This window comes from Corylus avellana, chromosome ca1 (assembly GCF_901000735.1).
Source record: "Corylus avellana chromosome ca1, CavTom2PMs-1.0".
NCBI lineage: Eukaryota > Viridiplantae > Streptophyta > Magnoliopsida > Fagales > Betulaceae > Corylus > Corylus avellana.
In genome coordinates, this window is record NC_081541.1 from 9,886,957 (window position 1) to 9,907,107 (window position 20,151).

At 36.0% G+C, this 20,151-nt stretch overlaps 1 protein-coding gene across 1 annotated transcript; it reads right to left on the reverse strand.

Annotated features, from left to right (window-relative positions):
- Nucleotides 1-10,823: 10,823 nt before the first annotated feature.
- On the reverse strand, nt 10,824-14,686 carry LOC132180040 (probable serine/threonine-protein kinase WNK9). The gene is made up of 7 exons (XM_059592889.1): nt 14,369-14,686; nt 14,211-14,248; nt 13,832-14,059; nt 13,474-13,694; nt 12,922-13,079; nt 12,399-12,837; nt 10,824-12,296 (listed from the first exon to the last, which is right to left on the reverse strand). The coding sequence occupies exons 1-7, from the start codon at nt 14,441-14,443 to the stop codon at nt 11,236-11,238; spliced, it is 2,220 nt and encodes a 739-aa protein (XP_059448872.1). The 5' UTR covers nt 14,444-14,686; the 3' UTR covers nt 10,824-11,235.
- Nucleotides 14,687-20,151: the final 5,465 nt, after the last annotated feature.

Consider the following 20,151-nt stretch of genomic DNA (forward strand, 5'->3'; position numbering starts at 1 on the left):
TGTTCATGAAACCTCCTCTTGGCTTTGGCACCAAGGGAGACAATAGGGTTTGTCGTTTGAACAAGTCTTTATATGGTCTAAAACAGGCCTCTAGACAATGGTTTAACAAATTTTCCTCAACTCTGCTTGCTCACGGGTTCATTCAATCCAAAGCAAACTATTCATTATTTACTATGCCCAAAGGTTCTTCTTTTATGGCCCTCTTAGTTTATGTTGATGACATAGTTCTAGCTAGCAATGATAGTCAAGCTATAGCAGATTTGATTGTGTTTTTGAACACTCAGTTTAAGTTGAAAGACTTGGGTCCTTTGAAGTTTTTTCTTGGGTTGGAGATTGCTCGAAATTCTCAAGGGATTTCACTATGTCAAAGAAAATTTGCTCTAGATATTCTCAGTGATGCTGGTCATTTAGCTACAAAGCCTTCCAAATTTCCTATAGAATCTAATACCAAGTTTTCTACTATGGATGGAGCCTTACTTGATGATCTCACAATGTATCGAAGGTTGATTGGCAGGCTGCTATATCTCACAATCACTAGGCCTGATTTAACATATTTAGTCCACACTTTGAGTCAGTTTATGCAAGCTCCTCGGCAGCCTCACCTTGATGTTGCATATAGAATTCTTAGATACATCAAAGCAGCTCCTGGCCAAGGGATTTTCTTTCTAGCATCTTCCGCTCTTCATTTAAAGGCTTTTTGTGACTCTGATTGGGCTGGTTGTCCAAACACCAGAACATCAGTATCTGGTTTTTGTGTTTTCTTAGGAGATTCATTAATCTCTTGGAAGTCTAAGAAGCAAACCACAATTTCCAGATCATCAGCTGAAGCCGAATATCGTTCTATGGCAGCTGCTTATTGTAAGTTAACTTGGTTGCTTCATTTGCTTAAGGATTTTCAGATTCCCCATCCTCAAGCTGCTCTTTTATTCTGTGACAGTAAAGCCGCTCTTCATATAGCTGCTAATCCTGTTTACCACGAGAGGACTAAACATATTGAAATCGATTGCCATGTTGTGCGAGAAAAGATCCAACTTGGCTTAGTTCGAACACTTCATGTTTCTTCTACTAATCAACTAGCTGATTTGTTCACTAAGGCTCTTGGTTATGATGTTTTTCAAACACTTCTATCCAAGATGAACATTATTAATATACATTGTTCATCTTTATTGGGGGGGGTGGTATTGGAATCCACATGAAACATGTGTTAAATTAGCTGGCATGAGCTGTATTGGAACACACATGAAACATGTGCTGGATTAGGATTAAACATGTGTTAGATTAGCTGAAACTTAGTGGAGAAGTTTATTACTAGTTGAGTGTATTTTTTACAGCAAAGTCTTTTGTATAAATACTCTTCTGTAAATTTTTTATTCATTAATACAAAATTCTGGTGATTCAACCAAAGAATACTTTCTGTGCTCGCATACTCTGTTCTTCATTTTCTCTGTTTTTCATGCATCCGCAACATATTGAATTGAATCTCACATTTGATATTTTATGTGTGCGAAAGTGGCCCATATTCTCTTATGTTCCAAACTCCAAAAGCAGAGCATATCATGGCACGTCTTGAGAAATGTTGTTATAATTACTCCTAAGAACAGTGGCAGAGAGAAGAGGGGGCGACCTGGGGGCGGTCGCCCCTGGTAAAAAAAAATTAAAAAAAAAAATTTAAGTAATTTTTTGGCATAAATTGTTTACTGCCCTAGGTTAAAAAAAAAAAAAAAAAACTCCTCCATCTGTTTCGGTTTCTTGGTTTCACATTAAAAAAAAGAAGTCAAGAAATTTAATGTTTATTTATCAATATTTGGCATTTTCTTGTCATTATCCAAGTACCCAACCGAGTAAGTTGAGAGTAAAGCTTATAATTAAAGCCATTAACGCCTTGATTTGTCTTTGTTATAATTTAAGCTTTTTAATTGAGATGTATCTCTCATTTTCATCATTTTATTTATCTTATTCTAAAACAATATTGCTATTTTTCTTTTTGTTTGGTGTGTTTTTTATACTTTGAGATTTTGTCAAGCATCAATGAGTTTCAGAAGATTATTGCCAATCTTAGATTTGTTCTTTTTATTAATTCATTTTAGGCTAATAGCTATCGGAATATGCTAATAATTTTATTATAATATCATTAGAGTATGAGAAGTAAACAATTATTAAAACAATACTTCGTAACAAAATGGAAGATGAATTTCTTGAAGATAATTTACTTGTCTACATCGAAAGGGAAATTCCTGAAAGCTTCGATTCAGATTTGATACTTGATGATTTTATTTTTCTTAGACCGCATAGAATGCAATTTTAGGCACTTTGTATTTTGTATTTTTCTTTACTTTTGTACTAGTGCCTACATGGTAACTAATATATCAATTTAGCATATAAATATGCTTTTTGTGATACATATATTGTGGTATAATTTTTTTTTTTATTGTATTTATCATATTATAATAAAAATATAATATATAAAGAAAAAAAAAATTATCATTATATTTTATTATTTTATTGACGCCCCTGGTAGAATTAAGTCCTGGATCTGCCACTGATGGCAGCAGATTTATATATGAAAATGACGTATCAGATTTTGAACCATGAAAACCAAGAGCAATTAAACGAGTGCTTAACCTTGAAAACCAAGCTCGGGGAGCTTGTTTTAGCCCATAAAGAGCTTTTTGCAGCCTGCATAGATGCAGAGGAAATTGAGGATGAGTAAATCCAGGGCGTTGAGTCATATAAACTTCTTCAGATAATATCCCATGTAGGAATGCATTGTTTACGTCAATTTGACGAATAGCCCAGCCATTTGAAATTGCAATAGAAATAACTGTACGTACCATAGTGGATTTAACTACAGGGCTGAAGGTTTCACCAAAGTCCACACCAGGTTGTTGATGAAAGCCCTTGGCAACAAGACGTGCTTTGTATCTTTCAACCGAACCATCAACCCGTCGTTTGATGCGGAATACCCACTTACATCCTATAATATTTTGAGCCTCCGAAGGGGAAACTAATTTCCATGTTCAATTCTGTAACAATGCATCAAATTCACAATTCATTGCTTTTCTCCATTCCGGATGGTTGATGGCAGAAGAGTAGCAAGTTGGTTCTACCAAATCCAAGTTAGCTTCGGTTAGGAGAGCATGAAGGAGAGGATATTTTGTGGTACTATTGGTGGGTATTTTTGGTTTGATAATACCATGTTTGGCTCTTGTAGTCATGGAATGGGTGTTGGTAGGGATATTTGGTTTGTAATGTGGGGACCTACAGACGTGGGGGTGGGTGAGACTAGGGGGTTCACGGGTTGAATGTAGTTTGGGTGAGCTACGGTTGTTGAGTGATTTTCAGGTGGGCTAGCGGCTGGATTTTCAACAGGTGTGGCAGGAAATTGATGAGTTTGAGAGGGACTTGTCATAGATGGTTTGTGGAAGGTGCTTGGGAAACCATTGAGGGACCGGTTAATAAGGTTGTTGGTCTAGGCGCACGGGTGGGTCTTTGTGCAGATGTAGATGGGTTGTTTGGCATGTGAGGAGTGACGTGGGTGAGGGTAGGTGCATGTGAAGTAGCTTGCAGAAGCACACTTGCTGCTGGTAGAGAACTCACGGGTTGGAGGAGAGAGAGTTGAAAAGGAGCTGGACCCAAAATTGATGCATTAGATGACAACAAAGAAGGCGATTTTTCAGCCTGGGAAAAAGGAAAGATTTCTTCTTGAAATATCACATCTCGTGAGAAGTAAACTCTACCGGTTGGAATATGCAAACATTTGTAACCTTTGTGTAAAAGACTATACCCAAGAAAGAGACACTGGACAGACCGAGGCTGCAACTTATTTGTGTTGTAGGGTCGTAAGTTTGGCCAACAGGCTGAACCGAAAACCTTCAAAAAATTGTAGTCAGGTTGAATTTTGAAAATAATTTCAGAAGGAGATTTTTTTTGTAAAGTGTTTGTTGGCATTCGATTTATAAGATAACATGCTGTGACAAAAGCATCTTCCCAAAAACGAAGGGAAACAGATGCATGAGAGAGAAGAACTAATCCAGTTTCGACAATATGTCGATGTTTTCTTTCAATAGCCCCATTTTGTTGATGGATATGAGGACAAGATAGTCTGTGAGTGATGTCATTTTGTTGAAAATATTTATGGAGAGAGCGGTATTCGCCTCCCCAATCAGATTGGACACACTTGATTTTTCTGTTAAAAAATCGTTCAACGTAAGATTGAAATTTAACAAAAATATCAAAGACATCACTTTTGCGCATAATTGGAAAAAGCCAAGAATAACGACTAAAATCATCCATAAATGAAACATAATATCTGAAACCAGATTTTGAACAGATGGGAGAAGGACCCCAAACATCTGTGTACATTAATTCTAAAGGAAATTTACTACGATGTAGAGACTTGGAGAAAGGGAGTTGATGACTCTTGGATCCAAGGCAAGCAGCACAAGACATGGAGTCCTTTTTATTTTGCAAAAATGGAAGCTTGAATGAAGATAAGACACGACGAACGACACTAAAAGCCGGATGACCCAAACGGGAATGCCAACTTGACACAGACGCACGTTCACCCACCAAAGCAGTTGGATCGCGCACTTTATTGACATTTGAAAAAGGAGGAATGATAGAGAGCCCGTGATTACTCCGCCTTTGCAGAAGAGTGTTCCCTGTAGCTTGGTCCTTAACAAAAAATTTATATGGGTGAAATTCAAAATAAGTTTTTGTAGCTTTGTTAAATTGATGCACAGACAATAGGTTTTTCCGAATTTGAGGGACATGGAGAACATTATTTAATTGAAATTGAAGAGAAGGGGTAGAAATTTGGGCAGTCCCAATATGCTTGATAGAAAGCCCAGTACCATTACCAACACGGATTTGGTCAGAACCACCATATTCTTCGGCCTTCAAGTTGAGATTGGCAAAATCCGAAGTGATGTGATGCGAGGCCCCAGAGTTTGGGTACCAATTGTGATCCACAAGGGAGGGAGGTGCAGCAACATAGGCGTGAGCATTTGATGTATGCTCTTGTTGAAAAGAATCATCAAATCGGTGGTGACATGTGAGAGCTCTGTGACCAGCTTTTAGACATACCTGACAAAAAAGTCGGGACTGAGAATGAGAGGATCGTCCACCACGCCCCCTGCCACGCTGATTTCCAAATTGGTAAGGTGGACGATTTTGCTGGGAGTATCTCCCACCACGGCCATAATTAAAATTGGATGGAGAATGGCGGCCTCCACGTCCACGGGTTGGCCTATTTTTAGTCACAAAGTTTGCATCTACAGGGGTAGCATCTAGTGTTGCAGCATTGTGAAAAAGACGGTGCTCATGAGCAAGAAGATGCCCATATAGATCATCAATCGCCATAGGAGTCACACGGGTGGTAACAGATGTGACAAATGAGTCATAGTCAAACCCAAGGCCGGTAAGGAGAAATGCAGTGAGCTCAAAATCATTGAGTGGTTGATCAACGGTAGCAAGAGTATCCACGAGGTCTGTGAATTTCTGAAAATAGTCGGAGACGGAGGAATCACCCTTCTTGAGGGTAACAAGTTGGAGATGAACTTGCATAAGGCGAGCCTGAGAGTGAGAGGTGAACAGGCGTTCAAGAGTGAACCAAAGATCACGGGAAGTGGTACACTTGAGCACATAAGTGAGGATGGACTCCGTTAAGGAGGATGTAAGAGCACCTAGGATGAGTTGGTCCTGCTGCTTCCATGTTGCATACGCTGGATTTTGTTGCTTTTCGATAGTTTCAACTCCATCAGTGGTGGAGGACACGACTTCAATGATTTGGGGTGGAGGTTTGATAGTGCCATCAACGAAGCCATAGACAGAGTGGCCTTTGAGAATGGGCACAATAGTAGCCTTCCACAAACAATAATTGTCTTTTGAAAGCTTGTGAGTAACAGAAGTGTGGATAGTGGTGGTTGTAGTGGTGATGGTAGCATATGAGGTGGGAACCACAATGGAAGATGATGCATCAGTCATTGCGGTTGAGAGGAGTGAGAAAAAAAATCTGAATGGGTAGTGAGATGGGAATAGAAAAAAAATGAAAATAGGTGGCAGGAAAGAAAAACTGACGTGAGTCAAAAAAATAGCTCCGATACCATAAAGACTTTGATAATCAGAAGTATTTTCAAATGTACTACCTTACCTTAACATTGGTATAGGCTTTGTATTTATAATTAAAGTTGTTACAATAGATAACAATTTACAGATTTGAGAATACATTTGAATTCTAAAATATATGAAATACATTTGAATTCTGAAACATATAATTTAAATTCTAACTTCTCTTATAATCTTTATCTTGAGAAGCTTTATCTTGAAGATTCTTTTGAATTTGAACTTAGAGATTATCTTGAGACTTATTTTTATCCTTAACAGAAACATTGTAACTTGCAAATTTATTCTCCTCTTAGTATAGGAAAAGATTGTAACTTGCAAATTTATTATATGGAACAAATTGTTAATATTTAGTGTTCGTTCAATTTTGTTGGAGCATAGAATTTCTTGTCTTGATTTATTTTGATTGAGCATATATCTCTACCAGTTCTAACACAAGTGAAACGCCATTGATTTTAATTATTTTTATTTTTTTAAACTCTGAAATTAGTTGATTTTTCGAGCGCAGAGGATTTCATACGTATGCAAAGGTGCATTTATAGTTGGGTTTTGAATAGTTAGATGCTTTATTTCTTATAATGAGCTTTTAATTTTTTCAACTATTTATCTTCCATGGAATATGGTTGCTTGAAATTTTTTAATGTCCCTATAAGCTTTGAAGTGGTAAGTTGGTAACATTGACTCAAACACTCCATTTTTGGTTTACCTTTTGTATGTTCAACCGTGCACACACGTTGAACATACAAACCATGGCCAAGTCATCGACCTTCACTCCCTCTTTCCCCATTTCGACAAACAAAAGTAGCGAAATTCTGGGCAAACCATGTCGAGCATAGCAGCCCATTAAGGCCGTCTACAGTGTCTTTGTTCGAATGCGAAATTTCAACGAATAGTTTGCGTGCATAGCATGAGTTGCTGCAAGCAGCATACAAATGGGGGGCGTTGTGGAGGAAGGAGTCTAGGGAGGAGGCGGCCCCAGTGGTGATGACATTGGCGTGGAGTTTCTTGCCGGCGTCGAGAGAGGAGTGTCGAGCTCAGTGTTACGTGTAATCATTGTTAGGTAGTGGGTCTATTATGAAATATTATCAATTAGGTTATTTAGTTCATTAATGTTTTATAGTTGCCTTATTATTTTAGTAGTGTTGTGTCTGTAGGACTTTTATGTTATATTTATCTCTTTTATCTTGTTATTTGTTATTTGGGTAGGGTTAGATTTATTTATTTTAAATGAAAGTCTTATCTCATGTGAGACTCTATTTTTTATTGTCTTTAAATACTGCATTATTTATGAATAACAAGAATTTATTAAAACCTTGTGTTTATGAGAGTTTGAGAGCACCTCTTATTGCTCATAGGAGGTTTAGGATTATTTGAAAATCCTATAGGAGGTCCAGAATTCCTCAAAAATCCTACCATATCAATTTTTCTATTTAGTACTCATTCTGAATTCTTACATGTAGTACCCTAGGATTGTGTCTGTTTGTTTTTGTTGGGCATCTACTTGGCTGTCCTTCTTATTCTCTTTTATTTATTTATTTATTTTTGAAAAATGTTATTCACACTTGCATTCTCAAACTTTTAAAAGGACATTTTCTGAGGTGGTGCAGAAAAATATTATTGAATTCAAAATTTAATAATAATTTATCTAAAATTTATTAATATTTTTTACTATCACGTAGCACTTAAAAATTTGAGTGTAAGTATATATCTCATTTTTAAAAAAATAAAAATAAAAAATCTTATTCACATTGTAGCAAGCTACACGAGCATAAACACTAGATGGAATAAATTTTTAAAACTTGACACATTTTCAACTACTTATGCATCTAATACAATAGCCTTTATGGCTTGGGGCTCTTAGTCCTTTACTCCTTTGACTCTTATTTACCATTTTATGCCGTCCTTCGAAATGTTTGGATCTTTTTTGAATTTATTATTTATTATTATTATTATTTTTTTTTTTTATCGCCTTTTCTCGTTTGAGTTTTATTATTTAAGACTTGAGGTTGTTTTCTTATAATTCTTGTCTCATTTATTATTGAATAAAAGAAGAAAAAAATAAAATAAAAATAGCCCGTTTAATGTTTATTACTCTTTTTTCTGTAATAGATGACTTGAGACTAAGGAATAAAAATAAACGACAAAATGATTGAATGGAGCTGTTAATTTGTACGGCAGCTTCACTTTTCTTGCTTTCTATTACACATCTGAATTCAACTGGGGAAGGTTGGTTTGTAAAGACCCTTTCACAAGAAGAAGAGTCATAAAGGAATCTTTCTACGTGTGAGGTATTAATTTACTTTTTCTCCTTTTTATTTTATTTTTTATTTTTTTAAAAGGTAAAAATGCAGTCCACGAGATTTACGTGATTTTCAATTAACTCTCCGGTTCCTGATGTATGCCAAAAAAATAATATAATCCTTATAATCAAATTTCGTTCAATAATTTAACAAATTATGATAGAGTGAAACGTTAGATCCAATAAAATTATTATGCTTATTCGATTTAAGTTAGTATCATACTAACACAGAATTCATTAAATTAATAGACAAAATTTGACTGTAGGAATTATGTTATTTTTTTGACATACATCAAGAACTTTTAAATTTATTTTGATGTCGTACAGTGAGTTAGTTGCAAAATCACAATGACTAATTTTTCATTTTTCTTTATTTTAAGTATTAATTTCTAGTTTTCTGTGAATCAACTTTTTAATGTCTAAAATGACTAATAGGCTGCCACGAAAGCAAGCCAATCGGTAAATGTAAAAGTTACATTGTACGACGTACATGGGAATTTACTAGCAACCCTTCTCTTATCCACCATTCAATTCAATCCTGAATTTACTAGCAACCCTAGCCTTCTCTTATCCACCATTCAATTCAATCCTCCTTTTGCCAATTAATTAATATCCACCATATAATATATGAAGAAGAAGGTTAGAGAAATTCTATGAAAATACTCAGTTTAGTTAGAAGTTGTCTTGATTAATTTTCAGATTAAACAAAAACAAGAAGAGAAAGGAAGAAGAAGAAGAATGAGTTTAGAGAGAGAAAGGAATAAGGAGAAGAAGCGTGAGAGAAGTGAACGGGTTCAGTGAAATCGCAGCCTTTATTTTCTTTTTTCTGCTTAATTTCAACCGTTGGGAGATTTAAACCTAAGCCGAATCCTAATATATTAATATTAATACCTCAATATTAACAATTAAGACCGTGGTACTCCACCCACTTTTATTAATGATAATTACCTCATTCCATCTACGTCTCCTTGAATGAAAATTTTTCTGGTTGTTAGTGCTCTTAAAAGTTTTTTTTTTTTTTTAATTAAAAAAATTATTTTAATGTGACATAAAAATAAAAATAATTTTAAGTATTTTATGTTTTTAATTTTTTTTTTTTTTTTGGTAGAAAACAAAGTTACGTCTTACCAGGGCAGTGATGGTGGATGCCAGGCATTCTACAATACTCTTCCAAATATCTAACCCAAGTTGGCAATTTTGGACAAGTAGAAATTCACATGATGCTGGCACCGGCGGTGAAGTTAGGTTCAGGACCATTAACTTTTGTTCTTTGGTAAAACCGCCCATGCTACTGCTGACCTTTGAAAACGACACAAAGCAGACAGGTAGGGGATGAGGGAAAAAAAGAAAGTCGTCTTTGAAGGAGTGGCTGGACCAGAGGGATTTGCTTGCTTTGTAAATATTTATTGGACATGACATGAGTGGTGGCATTGTGGCATGTGCACATGATGCTGGGATCCCCTATGGTTTCATCTCAAGATAATGATATATTTTTATATTTATTTATTACATTCATGACGTTACTTGTTTTGAGTAGTTTCTCTTGGATTGAAATTTTTTAAAATTTTCTTTAAATTTGAGATTTTTAAAGGTTTAGTAACTTTTTCATTAAATGCTGAAACATAACTTTGGCTTATTTTAGACGTTGAGACGAGATGAACGGCTGAGATTTATGAATTTGAGAATCTCAGATTTAAAGAAAATTTTAAGAAATCTCAATCCACCTTTGTTTGGTTTTTGTTTTTTTAATTAACTAATTCGATAAACTATTTAAAACACGTCACATCAGCTTGTTGTGGCATAGGAATGAAGAATAACATTACTCAACACTAAATACTACACCCTAATCCTACTAGACTAATGAATACTGTTACATGCCCGGTGAGATAGGGATGAGATGAAGGTATAAACTATAATAATTAGTATATAGCATTGCTCCTCCAAGAGATAGCTCAATCGGCTGGGACCACATTTAATGAAGTGGAGGTCACTAGTTCGAATCCCCCTCCCCCCTCTTGTGCGGACATGTCAAAAAAAAAAGAAAAAAAAAAGCATTGCTCCTCCTAAGCGAGGAGTGTGCACCACACGTCCATCATGCCAATAGCTCAACATATGCACTTTGATGAGTGTAATTATGTAAAGGTCTACATTTAAATGCTTCTCTAAAAGCAATTTGTAAGTTGACCTATAAATTTCTTTACAAATTAATATGATAATTCATAATTGGTGAAATAATTAAGCAAAAAATTTAACTTGTCAATTTAATTAATTAACGACTGACTTATCAACTATACACTCTTAATTAGTTTATCAATTATGGGCTGCCATATCAAACTATATAAGAATTGTAGTAAAAATTATAATACCCCAAACATTTTTCTTCAATATTTCCACATGTAAATGCAACGATAATGTGTATGCTCGGCAGTAGGATTTTCTCCATTTCAAGTGAAATACGTCAAACATACCTTATCACATGCCATTCCTATGACAACCATTAACTCACTCTCTCATGGCATACAAAGGGGATCAGAGGATGTAGGAGAAAATTTGGGAAACCTGGTTTACTTCTAAGTTAGTGGGTAATGTACATTAACTCAAAATTACCCAAGTGAAGTAATCTCACCTGGGAACAGGCCCTACAATCTGTGGAACTGTGGAAGTTGAGTCTCTGATTGTACAAGTTATAGATATATCACCTTCACTTCTTCTGTCAATGAAAAGAGGCAGCCTGTTAAAACTTGGAGGGCGTGGTGTCAACTTGGAGAGAAAGCTAAGAGTATCTGGCTGGCTGGCTGGCTGGCTGGCAGGCTTTAAACATCAACAGCATCAACTGGAAGAGAAGTTGCCCTATGCAGAGAGTTTGGAAGAACCAAAGCTCCAGTATAGAAACTATTGGCAGTAAACATCTTCTCAGGACTGAAAGAGCCATTGATTGCCTCAGAATTTCCAGTCATTTGGTCTGCCACACTGGAGCATTTCTTATCAGCACCAATGGGAAAATCTGAAGTTAATTGTTTCCAAGAGGGAAAAGATTTCAGGAGAGGTACAATGTTCTCTCTCTTTATCTGGGGTGAGCCCAAAGGCGGTGAAACTTCGCCTTTTCTGTGCTCTAAGTTGTCAGACTTTTGAGACAAGCTCGAAGGTGTCCATTTCATTTTCACTCCTAGTTGTTGGTCTCTGAGCTCCCTCAACTGCATTTGATACTTCGCTTTGAGCCATCTTAATTCTTGCCTAATCTCATTATCATAATCATCCAAGATAGTACAGTCTGCTGAAGGATTTGTGGAGAGAGAGTTTCTTGCACTGGATTCACTTTGATTATCCAAAATTATAGTTCTCTCGTTTGCAAAGGTTGATTGGTCCAATGGCTTATTCACTTCATCGCAGCAGATCTCCCTTGACCCAGATGAAATCAATTCTAGTTCGTCTTGCTGAGCCCAAATATCAGCAAAATGGATGCCACCAGATTGGCTTGATGTCTTTGGTGCACCATCTGTTACACATTGTTCTGACTCTTCAACTTGGTACGTTATCTCTTCGAAACGCCCATGGATGGCAGCACATCCATGTTTGGAACACTGAAGAACTTGCAGATTCTTGACTCCTGGACTATTTGATGATACATAATCCAATAGGTGATTATTTGAAACACAGTTGTGACAAAAGCTTGCACTTGTGCTATGTGAACTTTCCGCCATGCTCAGCACCCTCTTCCACTCTGGTACCAAAGTAGCAATTTCACCATCAATCATATCTGCTATTTTTGTCACGTCTTGGTCAGTAATATCAAGTTCGGCCACCATTTCTATTGCAACGCTCATTGCTGTGTCAGTCTCGATGTCAAATGGGAAGTAGATGTTTCGAATACGGCCTGCACAGAGGAAAGCAATTCTCAATTTGGTTTCTGTGCTCATTTGACAATGTAAGGAAAGAAGAAAAAAGGCATTCTGGAATAATTATGACTCTAATTAACCTTCTTTATCTGCAATTCTGAGCCTTAAGAAGATGCCATCGTCTTCTCTTCTCCCTTTGATTGTAATGTCAACATCTCCCAAATGCTCATCCTCTTGACAAGAGAAGAGATCAAGTTCACTCGATTCAAATTCAACTGGATGGTAGTCTAAATCAATTTCAGGTGCATAACCATGATAATTGCTGTCGTACCCACTCATCAAAGAGGGATTATTGTTCAAAATTTCATAATGAGGTTGTCTTAGGAGAGGGCCTACTTCATCACTATCTCCTTGGTACTCTATTGAACTTAACTTGGACCCATATTCATCGATTTGGAGAAAAGGGTCCTTCAGAAGCTCCTTAGCAGGGAGCCTACGGGACACAGTTGCTAAGCATTTCTCAACAAACTGTCGCACCTCAGGATCTTTTACTTTGTACAGAGCCTCTGGCTTTTTCCCCTATAGTGAAAATGCAGTATGTAATTTGTTAGTGGAGACAAAATTCAATATGGAAAAAGTAAATTAAGAGTTTTGTGTTCCTACAGAGATAACTTTCTTATATATCTGAGCAGGGTGGGTGCATTCACTGTAAGGATAGTCAAAGGTGACCATCTCCAAGATGCACATTCCAAAAGAATATATGTCAACCAATTCATTATATTCCTCCTCATACACCTCTGGTGCCATGAACTCTGGTGTTCCTGAGGAAGAAAAAAAAAACAATTCAATTATTCGAATATAAATTAAATTATTAAATTCATTCATTTCTATAACCTTATTTGAGATAAGTAGTAATTTAAAATACTATTAGATCAACCATATATCTATTATTCACCTCTCATTTCAATTAAATATTTGGTGTGCATTCTCTCTTATAAGCTTAAGCATTTGGGAGAAGTAGTGATTTAACACCCATATGTATTACCACAAACTCCAAGAACTCTCCCAGGATCGAGTCAGTTCTTCTGAAAATAGTATGACAAACACATGTGGGGCAGTTTGGATGCGGATTTGTATTCCATGCAGAAAATTATAAAATCTAATAACAGTTCCCAGCTTTAAGACTTGAGGGAATCTAAAACACTTCCAACTTACCGACACAGTGAGCAGCATGAGATTTACGAAGGATCGCTGCGAGGCCAAGATCACCAATCTTGACTTCCCCTTGGTTCCCATTGATAAAAATGTTGTCGCACTTGAGGTCTCTGTGGATAACAGGGGGGTTAAGGCCGTGGAGATAGAGAAGCCCTTTCAAAATCTGTCTGCACCAATGTTTCACGGCTCGAATGTTTACTCTCTTGTGCTTTAGCCTATACCTGACCAGCAATTGAAAATTCAAGAAAAAAATAATTACCCGCATTGAAAATCCAATAAATTTCAAAATTCCAAGTCAGAAAATCAAGAAAGATTAAGACACAGAAGAGTATTTGTCAAAATCTTATATGATGCTTACTGTCTGAGAGTACCAGAGGTGAACATCTCAGTGACAAAGTTAATGTGCCTGTTAGCTGAATCAACCCAAGAAGTGTAGAACTTCATGATGTTCTTGTGTTTAAGGGTCTTGAGCAGATGGATTTCACAGTACAGCCTTTCAAGGTCTTCAGGACTCCGTAGGAAGTCATAGAGCTTCACCTGATTCCATGCTACTTCAATCCCTTGATACTCATCAAAAGCTTTATAACTGCAATAACGAGTTCACCCCAAACGCCCATTCATTTGCAAAACCATAATATTAACAAAAAAAAGAGTAACAGAAAGCCAACAAAAAGTAAATAACTTGCAGAAATTTGAAAAGGGTATGCAGCAAAAATCGTGAGAATAAAGCCTCATACACTGTCTTTGAGGCTCCTTTGCCAAGAATTACATTGTACTGCAAAAAATAGCAAATAAAGGGAACTCAAAAACAGAACTCATGTTTATAAGAAAATAAAACACCCAATAGAAGGCGGAGAGAAGCAAGAATCCCAAGTGAGCAAAAGTGGTTATATACTCTTCCATATCTTCCAGTAGGATCAACTTCAACAAACTCAGAGTAATCTGGTTCGACAGCTGAAACACCATTCATTCCTTGGTTTCTTTTCTTTTATAAATCTTGTTCCTAGTCTACAATGTTTCCTTTGTGCCTGTATGTGTCTGTGTCTGAGTGAGAAAAAGAGATGCAGAGATTGATGAGTAATCCAATACTAGTTAAAAATATAGAAAGCAATTATTATTTTTTTGTGAAGGAAGAAGAGGGAGGAGGAGGAGAAGAGAGAGAAAGCTTTGGAGAGTCCATCAAAAGGACAGAATTAATTGCCCACCACTCAGAGACAACGCGGCAAAGATTTCACAAAGGCTATCTACTGGGCAGCACCCCTAGACAGAACCTGACAAAACAGCCTCTCCCTTTCACCCTTTGCTTTGCTGCTCTTGCTTTCTATCTCATCACGAGCTGTAAAACCAAACACAGTATCTCTCTCTCTCTAAATTGGCCTGCAACAGCTAGCAAGACATGGACCATCCAAGTTTTATTATTTTATGTGGTGTTGAGGCTCTGTGGGAATTTTGGGAATTATTTTCTTTTTGCATCACGAAAATCTTTTGAAACTTTCCAATTATAAATTGCTGGGTTTGATACTTTGATTACCAGTCCATGCCCCTTTAATATGCACATTAGCTTTGGTTGGGTAGCCTGGAGTAGCAAAGATTCTCGCGGCCAAAATTTTAATTTTATTATATTTAATAATGATAATGATATCATGTAATTTAAAAATTTTAAATAATATAATAACATATTTATTACGTAATATTATGGCATGTTCTCCATTTTATGATCATATTCCCAGTAAAAGTGCTTCGATTTCCACTCATTTTAATCTAGATGAATGCCAAGTGTGTGAATCAAATCCAACGAATAGAAGTTCAAGAGCCACCATCTGCATTGTTGTCAAGGATGTGAGAGGTATTTTTGGTACTGGTAGAGAGAGTGTCCCGCAATTCTTGTTCTTTTTTCATTTTCTACCACCATATTTTTTTAATTGGTGTAACTCATTAATATGTGGGATGCTCTGTTTTGTACGTGATGACGATGCTCAAGCGGGAGATGTAGCTAGGCGCGAGAGAGAAGAAGGTATGTTTTCTTGCACTTACTTTATGAATTTTTTGTTGCTTATAAGCAACTTTTATATCTGAATGGATTGTTTAGACGTATCGTTTTAATTAGGAAAAACTTCATTAAGTACCTCCAAACTTTCACCTATTTTGAAATATCCTCTGAACTTCAAAATCTCTTAATTTAGTCTCCTGAACTTTCAATTGTTCTCAATTTAGATCATTCTGTTAATTTTAGCCGTTAAAATTTTTTTTTAAAAAAAAGACCAAAATATCCCTAATTTTTGTTTTTTTTTTTTTTTAATAAAAAAACATTTTAGAAGTTTGAATTTTATACAAAAGTCAGGGGTATAAACGTTATGTGACGTTTAAAATCTGACGGAGGATCCAAATTGAAAGCAATTGAAAGTTCAGGGGACTAAATTGATAAATTTTAAAGTTTAGGGGAGATATTTCAAAACGGGTGAAAAATTAGGGGTCCTTAGTGAAGTTTTCCCTTTTAATTATTCGTTCAACTAATTGCAGAGGTACCTAAAGAGTACAGTGATTATGAAACTCTATGCCTTCGACAGTGGTATAATTCTTGAAACCTTTCAATTCTTTATGGACATCTTTTGCTTTTTATGTTATTGGGGCTTTTTATTTAACACATGTTAGTATAATTTTCCATGTCTCTAAGAAAGTCTTGTATATTATGCAAATAATCTGTTTCTTCTTCATCTATGAGTTAATTTCTTACTATAACATTATTTTACATATTTCCAGCTGCCCAATAAAAAGGCATTTTGAAGAAAAGAATTGAGGAGGCACGTGCAAATTAATTCTGATGAATTAGAAACAACGCTAATTTTGAATTTGGTACATCTTATGGCTAAATGTACAATACTCATCATTTGGTGTTTGCTTTAGGTTTTTGTTTGCTTCCAAGTTGTAGCGTATTGAATATTGTGTATTATTTATTTTGGATTAAGTTAAAACATCGTTTGATGGTATTTGTTAGGGAGATGTGATTTTATATTAAGAGGACGAAGATCATCCTACCGTATTCTGCGATTTTTTTTATTAGGTAAAAATGAATTCAAAACAAAAAAAGGGTGGTGGGGGGGTGAATATATTACCCAGTTTTTTTTTTTTTTTTTTTTTATAGAAAATTTAAATGTAAATAATGAGAAATAAAAAAGAAATTTTTATGTCATTAACTGTATAATGTCCTTTGTTGTGTAAAGGACGTAAATTTTTACATTATTATTATTATTATTATTATTTTTTTTTTTGTGAAAAAATTTCACATTAAATGTTAACACTATAAACAACATAAATATGCGTATCGCGTAACCATTGGTATTAGTGTATTACATGGCCGCACAAGTAGGTTTCCCTTGGTTTGGGAGGAGGGACAACTGTTTGGCTGCCTCCCTCCTCCTCGCGCCCTCTCCCCTTGGTGAACTAGCCTATTTACTTGATGTCTCTGCCGCCCCTTTATCTTTTTGTCTTGTTCTCTGGCATTTGTCCACCGTGCCGCTATGCCCACATTGCCTCTCTCCACTGTGCCGCCTTTTCCCACCTCCACTAGCCTCTGACGCGTCTCCATTGGGTCGGGCTTGGCTGTAGATCGATTTGTCTCTACTCAATCTCCCATCCTCTGTCTGATCCACCTTGTTGTGTGCCCTGCCATCCTGCCCTCTAGATCCATCCATGTCCATCCCACTTTTTACTTTGGATCCGTCGCTCTGGCTTTGGTTCGACTTTGTTCTGTTTTGTGTTTTTCCCTTTCCTGTTTTGCCTGTTTTTGCCATGTTCCTTTCTCGATGTGTTTGTGTTTTCTGTTTTTTTACTTGTTTGGCACACTGTGTGGGTGCCGATTAAGGGGATTCACTCAAACTCTCCTCCGGTTCTTCGAGTGCGCCGCCGATCTCCTTCGTGCCCACTTGCCGCCCATCGTCTGCTATTGGGTCTTTTCACGCGTCCCCCCTGCGATGAGCTTCCAACGCCACCTTTCACGTCGGTTTTCGGCCAGCACGTGATCGGCTTCCTTCCGGCTGCCGTCATTTGCATAGTGTGTTTTTCTTCTGTTTTCCTTATTTTGTTGGCTTCTTTTGTTGTATTTCAGTTTATCCCTGTAATTGTTTTTTCCATTCTTTCATGTACGTTTTTTCCTATTTTTTGCTTGCAATAATGTTCGGTCCTCTCTCTTTGATTTGCCCGTTTGTATCTTGATGCTATGTGGGGTATTTGCTCTTGGTCCAGACCTTTGAATTGTGAATGTGAACGATATCCTAACTTTTGGGTCGAAGATGATGAGTTTTGGTATGAGGGTTCTTTGCTCTCAGGGCCGAAGAATAAGTGCTACCTATGTATTTAATTATGTCTATTTGGTGCAGATTTGATATTAAACCTGATAAATAGTTATAAGTTAGCGGATGTTATTTGTAATGGTTGATTGTAACTTTACCTTCGGCTGTAATTTGCTTTAGAGTTTTTGCTCTATTTATAAGAGCTTTTGCTCGCGACCTTTTATGAATGAGAATGGTATGTTAGTACACCCAAAGTGAAACTAGGACTGGCAAAATGGGTAATCGGGTAGACACAATTAGGACCCTTTAAGACCCGCGACCCGATTACCCAAGACATGAATACAACCCGTTTAGCTAAACGGGTTAGCGGGTCTGACACGATTATAATACGAAAAATATCCGGGTAATCCGACACGATCCGCTTAACCCATTTAGCATAACTGGGTCATATCGGGTAGACCCGACCCGACCCGACTCGTTTTAAAAAACCCTTAATTAAAATTGAAAAAAATAATTTAATAAAGGGATCTTTTGGGCCAAAGGACTAGTTAAATTTATCCTAACTGTCCAAGTAGTTGCATTCTCCAACAAAAAGTTTTAAAAAATAATGTTTTAATATATAGACCCATATAGACATAGGGTTTTTTTTTTTTTTAAAAAAAAAAAAATTGAATGGGTCTGACGGGTCACCCGAGACCTGACTGACCCGCTAGACCCACCAGACACGAATTTAATCGTGTCTTAATCGGGTAGACCCGATTAAGACTCGAACCCGATATGCCCAACCACAATACCTGTTAACTTCGTGTCGGGTTCGCAGGTCGTGTCAAAATTGCCAGCCCTAAGTGAAACAACAAGGACATAAATCGATTGGTGCTGTTTATAAAATGTAGTAAAATGGCTTCTTCTTTTTTCTTTTTTTCTTTTTTTTCTTTTAGTGACTGCCATTCTTAGGATTTGTAAAAAAATGTGGCCCTCAACAAGATTTAGCCAATGCTCTTTAATTAAGGCCCCAATTACAATTAAAAAAAAAAAAAAATTTATAAAGAATTGAATACCAAGCTATATATTGAGATTTTAAAGGAAATAAAGAGGAAATTGAAAAATCACATTAATTGCACCCCTAAAGCAATAATTAATCTTGTAATTTCACTTACATTTTTTTTTTTTTTTTTAATGATATCTTTTAATTGGTATAACAATATCAAATGAGGCAAAATGCTCCATTAGTACAATACTACAAATATAATTTGGAATCTCAACCAACATGTGGGCTAAGTATATTTATTAAAATTAAAATAAAATAAATTTCATTTTAGGCAAATTAAATTATACATTAAAAAAAAAATTATATGTATACCTCAACACAAAATATGTAATCCGTTGAAACTAAGGCCTCGTTTAGTTCGTAGAATAAACCCCTGGAAATGAATAGCTAATCCTACAATATAACTATTATTTTGTTTGGTTACGAACTATTCATAGAAATAGTTTATTTTTATGGGATTACTAATCTCATACACATTATTAGCTAACTAATCCTTAAAGAATAGAATACATTTTTCAAAAATACCCATATAATTTTTTAAAAAAACTTAAACAAAATAAAAAAAATATGAAAAATAAATTGGGTTGCTTGACCACCCATTGGGGGTGGTTGCACCACCCCCTTCGCATTTTGGGGTGGCTACGACCACCCCATATTTGCTTCAGGGGTGGCCGCAGCCACCACTAGAGCTCCTCTGGGGTGGCCACAGCCACCCCGTGGATCGTTGAGGGTGGCTGCACCGCTTCTGTGGGCCACCTATTTTATTTCAGGTTTTTTTTTTAATATGAGTTTGGAAGAAAAAAATGTGGGATTTTTTGTAATTTTGATTAATTGTTGTTACCATACTAAAGAATATGAATAACTATTCTATTCCACACTCTTCTATTCTCAATAATAATTATTCATTTTTAAATGGACTAGACATTCCACCCACGGGACATAAATGTCTAGCACCAATGATGAATTCTATACATCATCTAGAAAAAAAATTAAAAGCAAAAAGCGAGAAACGTTTCTCGCTTAACACTACTTTTAAATAAAAAGGGGAAAGTCCACATAACCCCTTCAAACTACAACTCAATTGACAATGTCCCCCCCAAACTTTCAATTGTGACAATGTCCCCCCCAAACTACCAAAAATTGTCAATGTTCCCCCCAATGACGAAATTACCCTTAGTAAAATTTAAAAAAAAAAAAAAAACTAAAACTTCTAGAAAAAACCTAAAACTAACAAAAAAGAAAAGAAAAAAAAATCCAAACGATGGCCAATTTTATTTTATTTTTTTTAAAAAAAATCAATTTTATAAGAAAAAAATTAAAAAAATTTCGATTTTTTTTTTA

What these genes read in the sequence shown, in the direction of transcription:
- LOC132180040 (XM_059592889.1), bottom strand. Translation starts at nt 14,443, where the DNA reads ATGAATGGTGTTTCAGCTGTCGAACCAGATTACTCTGAGTTTGTTGAA. An exon ending in CTACTGGAAGATATGGAAGA is followed by an intron (nt 14,249 to 14,368) that starts GTATATAACCAC and finishes TATTTTTTGCAG; the next exon opens with TACAATGTAATTCTTGGCAA. An exon ending in AAAGGAGCCTCAAAGACAGT is followed by an intron (nt 14,060 to 14,210) that starts GTATGAGGCTTT and finishes TCGTTATTGCAG; the next exon opens with TTATAAAGCTTTTGATGAGT.